Source organism: Corvus brachyrhynchos, unplaced genomic scaffold (assembly GCF_000691975.1).
Source record: "Corvus brachyrhynchos isolate BGI_N302 unplaced genomic scaffold, ASM69197v1 scaffold17, whole genome shotgun sequence".
Taxonomy (NCBI): Eukaryota; Metazoa; Chordata; class Aves; order Passeriformes; family Corvidae; genus Corvus; species Corvus brachyrhynchos.
In genome coordinates, this window is record NW_008240046.1 from 4,497,346 (window position 1) to 4,508,645 (window position 11,300).

Genomic DNA, 11,300 nt, shown 5'->3' on the forward strand with positions numbered 1-11,300 from the left:
TAGACTAATGATTCTCAGGCTTCTTGAAAATTTATCTCTCTCTTGGGCAAAATAATCCTTGTAGTATTTACACTATCTAATTATTTTCATCCTAGAAAGGAAAGAAGCAGCATAAACTTTTACATGAGGAGAAGTGGGGTAAAATGTCAAATCTGATCTGTAGAGCGAAACTTTTTCCATCTAGCTGCAGTAGGTTTTTGATTGGACACTGAATACACACAAAATATACCTTTTTATTGTTGTTTGGATGTTAGAGTAATTTGTTGTGGAACTACGTTAAAAATTAGGGATACATCTGTATCTTCTGCAGTCATAATCTAGTTCAGCATGGAGACCCAAAGTATTATGAGTTAATGTTTCCTCATAGATGTGCTAAGGCGTAGCTCAGGCTCTTGTCTTGAAGGAGATTGTCAACAACACCTAAGGCAGAAAGTTTAGTCTTATTATGGGTACTACCAGACTCTCTGTGTGCAAACACAAGTGACTGTATTGACAGAATCAGACATCAGCAGAACAGTGTCAAATTATTCACATTTGGAATTCCACCAGGATCTAAAATATATCTGTTTGTTGAAAATATAGAAGTTGACTCACCATCTCTAAGGCTTTCCAAAAAAAGTCAAGTTGCACCTTACTTAAACCACTTAAATTGCCTTAAGTTGGTGTTTTCAAGAACTTCATTCCTCCTGTTCCATCTTCACATTTGAAAAAAAGATGAATGTTGGACTGTGTTTTTAAGATACTGTTTGGTTTTGTTTTTCTTAAATAATATTTTAAATAAAATTACTCAATACTTGGAAGCTACTGACACTTCTCAATGTAATGAGAACTACTTTTTTTTCAGGTCTCAACAGTCCCAGAGTTTGGCCGCATAGTGATTTATACTACCAGTCTTCGTGTGGTGAGAACCACTTTTGAAAGATGTGAACTGGTTAGAAAGATATTTCAAAATCACAGAGTTAAATTTGAAGAAAAAAACATTGCTCTGAACAGTGATTATGGAAAAGAACTAGATGAAAGATGCAGAAGTGTCTGCGTAGTTCCCTCACTCCCTGTTGTGTTTATTGATGGCCATTATCTCGGGGTAAGTAAAGCATGAACTTATATGTTTTATCTTAGAGTTGGGAAGAAAAAAAGTCTTGATGAACGAGAAGCAGGAGTTTTAGAAAATTGTCTGCAGTGCTGCAGAGAGGGCAACAATCAAATACAGAAATCCTTTTGTAGTATGCACTGCACAGATCCTCACTGATAAATTTTATCTAAAGATGCAAAAGACAACCAGGGAGAAACTATCTGGAGGAGTGTAAGAGGCAGTAATACATCTAAGACATCATCTGTTTCTTAAAAAATATCTTATTCTGTAATTGAAACCATGAAAATAGAGATGAATGGATTTTTTCCCTCATGAGAACCTGCATGTATGAGTGACTCAGGAAGAATATATATAGCATAAATCTGTCATTTAGTAATATCTGTGTTGAATACGAGACTAACACCTTGGGGTGTCAGGCTTTAAATATACATTGAATTTTGGATGATGTAGTTTGTATCAGGACCTATAGTCAGCTGAACATATTTTAGATACAAAATTGGCTAATACTTACTTTTAAAAAAGCCTGGCTATAGAAGAGAAAAAAACCCAGCCCAATTCTGCCCTATTATAAGACATAAACTCCAAATGGAAAACTCTAATCCCCATTTTTACACTAGTATTCTAGGTCTAGAAGACTATTGATATTTGAAATCACCTTTTCATTGAATCTGTACTTTTGAAATGTATTCCTCATAGACAGAAAAAAAAAATCAAAAGAAAATGATTCTGGAAAGTGGCATAAAGAAAACAGGCTGAAAGCTCAGAGCAGGTATTTGTTTGGAGCTGTAAAAAGCTAGCAATTAGCACCGACTGCGAGACTGTGATTGTGAAGGAAAACTATATTTAAACACAGTGAGGTTATTGTGTTTGCATCACTTAAGGCTTTCATTTTCACAAAACATTTAAGAAACAAAATGCAGTGTAACCAACAATCAGGGAAAATAAATATTGGGCCTGTATGAACACTTCCTTCTCCTTTTCCCCATGCCTTCCTAGCTTTCCATGTGTTCTGAATGATTTAGACTTCCCTGAGCACTAAAACAAGATCGTTTGCTGTCATAGGCCTTGCCAGTCCACTATAGCAGCTGTAAAATCACCTGTGTGCAGAGTATTAACAGGCAGTGATTTTTACTTCATAGTAGAATATGCTTCTATAAAAACTCTGATTTGGAGAGTTCTCCAGCCAGCTAGGAGTAGAGTGCTGCATTCAACAGCAGCTTAAAATTCAACAGGGTTCAGACTAAGATTTTCTTATCTAATTATCACGTTGAAAGTGTAAGTGGTGAGTTATGATTGACTCCAAGAAAATCTCAGTCCACATATGATCAATTTGTCAAAAGAATTCAGATAAGATACTGAAATTGATAAAATATGTTATTTGCTTACCTGTGGGAAATGCCTGGATACAGTCATTTTGGTATGATGGATGGCCCATTAAGTCACTGCCAGTTGGTTTTTTTTCTGTTTGATTGTTTTTAAAGATTGTGAGAAACTTGTTTTCTCTCATTAAAACTCTCTAAGTACTGTATGAGATATTTTGGAGGGGTATAGAAAAGAAGTAAAGTGAATTAGGAAGATAGCTTTCTGTGGAAGAGACAAATATACCTCCTATAGATAATGAAAAATGAAATAATTTGGTGTTCTGATCTACAAACATTTACTGCAGCAAGGCAACTGCACTTACGTTGTTTAGCACAAGAAAACTAAAAGCCGTGGCCTGCTGAAAACCAGGAAAAGCCCCAGATATGGAGTGTGTTTTCTTGCTTCTTTTCCTTTCTCTTTTTTATTTTTTTAAATTGATGAGGCACACTGTAGTTAACTGGAACAAATTTTAGTTTCATGAGAGAATTAAAGCTATTCCATGTAAAAGTGACATTATTTGTGGAAAAGCAGATTTGCAGGCAGGGAACAGTGCATGAGACGCCTCCTCTGCTCACAGAGAGCTCATGGCAGCATGTGCCTCACCCCTGCTCCCACATGAGGTTCGTGCCCTGCACTGCTCTCCACTAACTATCACCGTGGGAGGCACTGCTGCTTGCTGCAGCACCACTCTGGGGTGCTTTAGCTGAGACGGACCATGATGAGAAAGCCAAGTTTGGTGTGAGCGGGGCTAAATGGGGCAGCGCACTGTGGCTGCAAACAGAGCACCTGTGGCTAGCAGGGAGGTGGGAATAGAGAGCCCCAGGATGAGCCTGTCACCTGCCCTGGCAAGGGACCTGTGTGCACTCATTGTTTGGTAAATGTGGCAAGCCCCATTATTTTATGGAAGTTTTTTCTCTGTCTTAATATGGCTTCACAAGAATTTGAAACTCATTCATTTAGGGAAATAAGGAGCGGGGCACTAGGCACGTTGAGAAGGTCTGGCAATGAAGTATTCACCCCCCGTCTCTGTCAATTCACCTTCAGAAAACAGTGCATCATGATCCCAAAGGCAGAATATTGGCTGGAACCTGTGCTAGGCTTGTGTTTCATTAAAATGCAATTGAGAACTAATTACAGAATTTGGTCTCGTTGGTAACAGTGGATATTTCTATAGTGTCTTTTATAATAATTAACTTCTGATATGCAAATGAAACACAAAATCCCAAAGCCTAGTGTGACAGTAAATAAATCATGCGATATTTTCCTCTTTTTTCTCTCTCTTTTTTTTTGAATTTTGAATATTTATTTCCTGAAAAATCCCTCCCTGAAGGAAATTGCATGTAGCAATACAAACGAGAATCTATATTGAGCTTTTAATGAGTCATAAGTAGAAAAAACCCCAACCCTGAACTAAAATATGAACAGTTTTGAAAGGTGAAAGATCATTCTTAATGAGATAAAAGTAACAAAAGCACCAAACCCCAGCATATGTGCACCTGATAGAGTATATGGTACCCAAGCTGTTCAGAAGCATGGACGAAGTTGTTTGAGCACTGCAGGCTGTGGGGATAAATATTCACACGGCTGTGGAATTTATCCTTGCCTGCACAGGGACAATGTAACAAATCCATGACTTGGGCAGAAGCAATAGAAAAATCGTATTTAGCCCCTGTCAAGCAAAGTCCTGCATGCTGCAGTACAGGAGGGCTTTTAATCTTCTCATTTTTTTCAGGATTGAATCATTGTATTTCTTGACACATGCTGTCTAAATATCAGTCTGTCAGGAAATTGCTGTTTTTTTCTGCTGCATGCTCTTAACAGGCTGATCTAATCCCTTCTTTTCACCTGAGGTTGTCTCCATCTGAAATGGAATTATGCCATCTGCTGGGATACCAATGCAGAATAAAAAATTACTTCCAGAAAACAGAGAACCACACAGGAAAAAATAATGGAACATTCATTTACTCTTATAAAGACATTTAGAATTGTTAAAGTTTGATGTTCTGCAAAGACCCACTCTCCTGAAAAAGGGATGCAAATAAAACAGGCAAATGAAGTAATTCTTTGTAAAAATGTTAACTCACAGAATAATTTTTTAAAAATACATGTATTTGTTTTTTCTACTTGAAATACATGATTGAATTCCAGCATTCACTTGCCATACAAAACTACTCGATTTGTTTCAGATATGTGAATTTAAGACTGTTTTTTCTGAGGAAAATATCTCCTGTTTAGTTTTCCCAGCTATAATGAATCCAAAACAGCATGAGGTTTATAGTATTGACACATTGGTTACAATCATTTCCAAAGAATGATGAGGCTGTTTTTGTAGCTGACTTTTGCAAAATACATGTGTAAAATATTTTTTTTGTGAAACAGGAAATAACAGTTTCCTTTTAGCTGATTTCCAGTGGCCATGTGTATTTTAGCTCTCTACAACCTCTGTGTTTTGTTAAATACCTTCTTCTGGTATTCACTTGATGGGAGAATGTGAATGGCTCTGTGACAGTAAAAGTATTATGTAATTATTGCATTCAGTCACCTAGCATTTTCCCCCTTGTTTCCTTCATTTTTCAGTTTTAACATGTCAGGAAATGCAGGATTCAATTGCTTTTTACACATCACCCTTTCCTGTTCTTTGAATATCAAATCCAGAATTCTGGTGCTGGTACTATACCGCAGTGTCACTTTTCTCCGTTTGTGGGCAGATTTCCAGGCAGTTGTTTGTACCCTCTCTGTATCTGCTGCCAAGGGGCCCCTGGCTGCGAGAGGTGTGGTGTTGCACACTGAAGGGAGTGTGAGCTGTGGGCAAAGACAGGGGAGCACACAGCCCAACTCCTTGCCACGCCATGGTGAAGAGCATGGCAGGGCCAATGATGGTGAAGGGTGTGAGTGCATTTTTGCTGCCTTAACAAGAGGCCTTTCTTATGTGCTTAGCAAAACAGGAAATAGGGCAGGCAATTTATCTGCAGTGCAAGCGTGTCCACAAGAGGGATGTTGCAGTGCCTTGCTAATTTTTCTCAGGGTATAAGGAATGATGTGGAAGAGAGGCTGCTTCCCAAAATCAGCAGGTATTCTAGTAAAGCCAAGTGCAGAGCCATATACCTGTGTTTATTCCTTGATGAAGAATTACATCATGGAAATGGTAATGGTTTATATCCAAGATAGGTAGCAGCAGACAGGTTCATTGACAGGACAGAATGGGGGCAGTAGAAAAAGTAGTGGACCTTGTCCTAGTTCTACAGTTAAAGGGAATTATATATGGGATTTTAATAGCTGAAATATGATGTTAATTTCTGAATGTTCTCAAGGGATAATTGGGAAAATAATGTTATTAATTAAAATTGTGTGGAAAAATTGTCTAATGATTTAGCCAAGTGTGTGGCATTTCCTTGCCAAAAGAAGGGCAAATATCTGACTGCAACCCCTGGGCTCCTCTGACATGGCAAAGACTCAGCAAAGTGAGTAGATAAAGGATTCACAGGCTTCTGCTTTGAAATCTAACTGGGTAACAAAACTGAAAACTCCCTTCTCCCTGCTGATTCTCCAAAGATTATGCCCACTGTCCCTCATGCTCTTTATGTTGCTCTCTGGAGGGACAGGTTATTTAATGCTTTACATACCTTTGTGAGTAATTGTGGACTGAGCACCACCTAGGAAAAGAAAGGCATCACTTTCTGGTCATAAAGCAGCTATTGGACTTACTTAACAGCTGCTTTAATTATTCTATTAATTATAGACTCTGTGTGTTAGGACTCAAAGATCCAAAGGGAAGGTTAATCTCTGCAGATTGTATTGATATTTCACTTGGGCAGCCACTAATCAGAGAAGACAGACTGGAACACTTAAAAACATTGACAGCCATTCTGATGCTTGGGTTTTAATTAAAAAACCATAGCTTTCTACCTTGAAAAGAACACAGCTGACTGACTGACTGTCATCAGAAATATAAATAATTAAAAATATAAATCTATAATGGGAAACCTGTCAAACTTTTAACTACTGTGCTGTAAAAGTCAGTTAGCATTATCACACAACATCACTGTAACATGGGGCAGAACTCACAGGAATGTTTTTGCCTGTGGCAACAGAGAAGAGATCCTTTCCTGAAGGGGGCAAATTGAGGCTTGTCTAGCTTAAGGAATTTGGAGTGCTGCAATCCCATCATCAATAAAGTTGCAAATCCTTAATGTCTCTGCTTCGGATGACCAGCACAAGCTTTGTCTTAAGCTGCTGCAGTGTATTTAGGCCCCAAGCCAATACTCCATGTGCTGCCTTGGCCAGCCCTCACTGTTGTACCAATGACTCCCATTGGCTGCTCTGTGTGAAAGCAGGGAAAGATGAGAGACAAGCGTGAAAGGGCCCAACAGACTGCTAAAAGCTGCTCTGCTGGGAACACAGCCTAATGCATGTGTGGGAGCTGGTGTGCTCTTTGCCCATGATCTATAATGGATTTCAATAGAAGAATCAGCACAATAAGGTTAGATGATCAGTCCCCTGTCATATTCTGTGATTAACTACAACTAATTACCTTGTGTGATACTTCTTTTTTTAAATAACTCTTTGAAAGTATAACACTGTAAGAGTAGTGTCCACTGAAAAAGTGGCTTTCCACATCCACTAAAATATTTACATTTTCCTTTTTAACTAAAATTAAAATCATAAAATAAGAGTCAAATGTGCTTCTCTTTTGTATGAAGCCAGAGCAAAAAGACTTTCTACAGGGAAAATAACCTTAGTAGGGTGTCATACAAAGACCTTTGAAAGGTTTGGTTGCCTTTAGTTGCCATTTGGTCTACACACTTGCAGCCTCTGTAGTCCCCAGCAAGGTGCTGTGAATGGTTTGACATTTAGAGGAATATTCGAGACACACATATGTTCTCTGTGCTCACCAGCAGCTTTTCCTGCCCCTCCCAGAAACTGGGAGAGGTGCTGGTGGGGAGCTGGGGCTGATTACAGGCAGCTCAAACTAATGGCACATCTGAGACCTGTGCCAGCATCCCACTGCACCTCAGCCCTGTGCCAGTGCCCCACCACATCTTCTAGGTAATGCTGGAAGCAAACTCAAAGACAAAATTTAGAAATCTGGATATGCAGGGGCCAGCAAACTGGGGCAGCACAACGGCATGAACTCACCACATGGCGAAGATGTGGCCAATTGCCCCTGGCAGCAAGTAAGGCCTGTGTATCTGTGCCTCAGTTTCCTCACCTTTTGTGGGTTTCTGATTAAAAGTGTCTGCAAGTGTTTCACAATATTTAGTATTCAATGAATTTGGCTACATAAGTGAAGTATAGACATTCAAATAGGGCCCTCTAATTAGAAGAGGAGAAAACAAAAAGTTCCATATCCTCCCTGACACTTTAATTTTGCCTGCAAATCTCTTTGCATTTACTTTCAGGAGGAAAAAAGTCCCCAACACTTCATTAGAGCCTTGGTTCAGGACACAGAAACCCTAAGAGGCCTGATGTAGTCAGACTACGTTATTATTACTTATTGTTGTGTCTGACTTTAATGTTGTTATTATATTTTCAATACTCTTTTTCTCCTTGTGTTATACATTAGGCACATTATGTCTTAATTCAGTGCTCAGCTGCCAGAATATTTGAAATACAATCTCCTCTTCTCATTTTGCTACATTCTCTTGTGTATTGCACATTTATATAATTGTAATTTTTTTACATAATAACTAGAAATATTTCTTATTGTGTCAGGAAACATACCCTGTAAAATAAAGGGAACACAATCAGAATTTCCAAGGTGTGTCACCTTTTAGAGAAAAGGCAACGTGATGTGTCACCTGGTGACAAACTTCAGGCATTAATATCAGACCTGTGATTAGATTCTCCTCTCCTTCTAGCTTTACTAAGTTTGACCTAATTGCGATATAATTAATGTGAGTCAAACTTGTCCTCAACCTGTTTAAAATTTCAAGACCAAATCTTCTAATCATCTCTGGTTTTCTCATGGTAAAATGGCTGACATTTTTCATCTTCTTTTTCCCTGATAGGGTGCTGAGAAAATTTTACTAATGAATGAATCTGGGGAACTGCAGGATCTCTTAACCAAAATTGAGGTAATTGTATTTCTGCAAATAAATATAGGGAATATACATTTACTACTTGTAATAGAGTATATTTTCTTCTTTACCATTTTCTTTTCTTCTGCTATAAACTGATGATCCCAAATGCTTTTTTTGTTTTACTCTTTTTTACACTCTGTTTTGGGGAGGGAGCCCTATATTGTTATTACCTAGACTAATTTATGTCGTAATCTTCCGAGAAAAAGTACATATATAAGACAAAAAATGTCATACAACAGGAAACTGATAACTGCTCACTGAATACAACCAATGCTTGACTGCCTTTTGATGTTTTTTTGGAGTGTTTGGTAGGTTTGTTTTATAATTTCTATTTTTCTTTTGTTTTTTTTTCTCTCAAAAATGGGTTTGCTACAATTGCAAGGGGCAGTCAGGTTTCTTCATTACTGGAGATGCAGAAAGTGGTTGCATAAACTGCCATCTGCTCAAGGAGGAAATGGCCATTGTTCAAGAAACTGAGCTAAGCAATTTTGCTTTGTTTTCTCAACTTTTGTTAGTTCCCTTAACTACATCCAGGGGTATCTATATATTTACAAGCTTAACAAGCAAAAATGAATGTAAAGAATATAAATATTATTCTCTTAAAATTTTTAGATTATTTAAAATAATGTTCAATGAAGTAAACGATCATCAAAAATTATGAAGGATGGGAGCACACCTGAGATAAAAAGAATGTTAATTTTACATTAAATATTTGTATAGGTTGTCCCTGGGTGAGCTAATAGTAATAGGATCTGTTTGCCTTGTGAAGAAGAACAGCAAGTATATGAGCTACAGAACAAAAAGAAAAAAATGCCTGTTTTGCATGTTCACCTGAGTTTTCAATAGATTAATACTGTTATTAATGGGTTTGCAGAAATTTTTCATTTTTCTTGATGGTGCTCCAGGTACTACATTTTCTGTGGGTATTTTAGTATACTCTGGTAATAATTAGTCTCTAATTTTAAGTGGTACATAATTCCTCAGATTAACACTAGCAGGAATTGTATGGATTTTTGTTCTTTTTTGTGAATAAACCTGTAAAGTCTTTACTCAACAGTGCAATGCTAAAACATGTGTTAAGTTCCCGAAATGGCACACCTTTCCTTTCGCTGGTTTGAACTTCAAGGCAACCATTAAATAAATTAGCCACATTTTCAGCAAGTGAAACTTAAAAGTGTCTTTGAAATATATTCTGTTCTCCACTGTCTTTAATCCAATAAAAAATAGAGTAAATTTATGGTTTTACTTGGGAATCGGGACAATTGAGAGGCCTCAAGCCTTGCTTGAAGCAATTTTCTCTGGATATAAATGTTGAACACCGATGATCTTTCTTCTTTACACTTAAAGCTTCAGCATTCTACACCCATAAATTTTAATACACCATTTATTTCCTTGAGTACTGTTTGTCAGAAGCTATGAATTGCTTTTTGATATCATCAGCTTTATCTGTAATAGGTATAATATGTTCAGCATGAGCATGCAAATGCTGAAAGTCATAGTATCTTAACATACAGCATAGAAAACACAACATCATCATAAAGTGCCTGGAGTTTGGATTCAATCATCACAATATCTCCTAGATTTAATCTAAACCTAAACAACATCCAAGTAATGCATACAAGCTATCCTTTAGCTTGCTATTTTGGCAAGTATAAATGCAGGCTACTGAGGTGTAAAGTGACCAATGAACCTGCAGTGAGCCTCTCTGACATTGCATGTGGATCTGACCAAAGTAAAGACAGACTTACTGGTCTTCCGTGGGGGTTTTCCATGGGATGGCATGGTGGATCTTGCCCAAAATGGGAACCAGAATGTGTATTTTTAGCTGTCCTGGAGCCCTCATTGTCCTAGACCTCATGGTGGTTGATGAGGTAACATTTTTGTCTTTCTTACATTCTTTGAGCAGAGAGTCCAGCTTCCTCAAGAGTGCCCCTCCTGCGGGGGCTTTGGTTTCCTGCCGTGCTCAGCGTGCCATGGGAGCAAGATGTCTGTGTTCCGCAACTGCTTTACGGACTCGTTCAAAGCCCTCAAGTGTACTGCTTGCAATGAGAATGGGCTACAGCGCTGCAGGAGCTGTGCAGGCTAAAAAGGGCATCTCCACTTGTTCAAACTAGTTTTATGGTACTGCACCAGTTTGTAATATGACTTTTTTTAAATTAATCCATTTATCCAAAACAGTCAATAAAAATCCATTTGTTGTATACTTCTGGTTTGAGCATTTGAGCTTTTTAATCTTTGATTGTCGACCATATAATGAACTCTAAAATACATCTTTCTAGTTTCCTTATAGAGAGATTTGTAGTCTGGAAAACTTATCACATTATGTGAGCGCTTCCTTTTTCTGTATGGGATCATCAGCAATCATATGTGTCTTTGAACAACGCACTCAAGTTACAGCAAAATGAAGCTTAAACTTCAGGTTATTGAGTAGGGCTGCTTTCAAAATCAGTGAGAATAAAGATTTTGTGATATGGAGTAGCCCAAGACTCTTCCACACAGCACTTCCCTGAAAAGTCACCTGGGCTGAATTCTGCCCTGAATTCTATGTGGCAACAGAAGAACAGAAATATTTCTTGCAAGTCCCATGAATCAGCTTTCTCTTTAGTACTGCTTTCTGTTTGTTACAAAATTAATGTTGTTAGACAAAGTTCATAGACATTTAACATAGTAGATGTTCATAACCATGACAGTATCTCAGAGCTTTATGATTCTATATATGACAATAGATCTTATAATGATTCAGTGAGAATGCCTGACAGCTTTGT

General features: G+C 37.8%; 1 protein-coding gene across 1 annotated transcript in view; it reads left to right on the forward strand.

Annotated features, from left to right (window-relative positions):
* Positions 1–10,643, forward strand: part of GRXCR1 (glutaredoxin and cysteine rich domain containing 1) — a 37,410-nt gene extending 26,767 nt beyond the window's left edge. Inside the window, exons 2-4 of the mRNA XM_017744317.1 lie at positions 845–1,084; positions 8,464–8,529; positions 10,442–10,643. Coding sequence (XP_017599806.1) covers positions 845–1,084; positions 8,464–8,529; positions 10,442–10,621 — 486 coding nt within the window. The 3' untranslated portion in view covers positions 10,622–10,643. The remainder of the gene's footprint in view (positions 1–844; positions 1,085–8,463; positions 8,530–10,441) is intronic.
* The last annotated feature ends 657 nt before the right edge of the window (positions 10,644–11,300 follow it).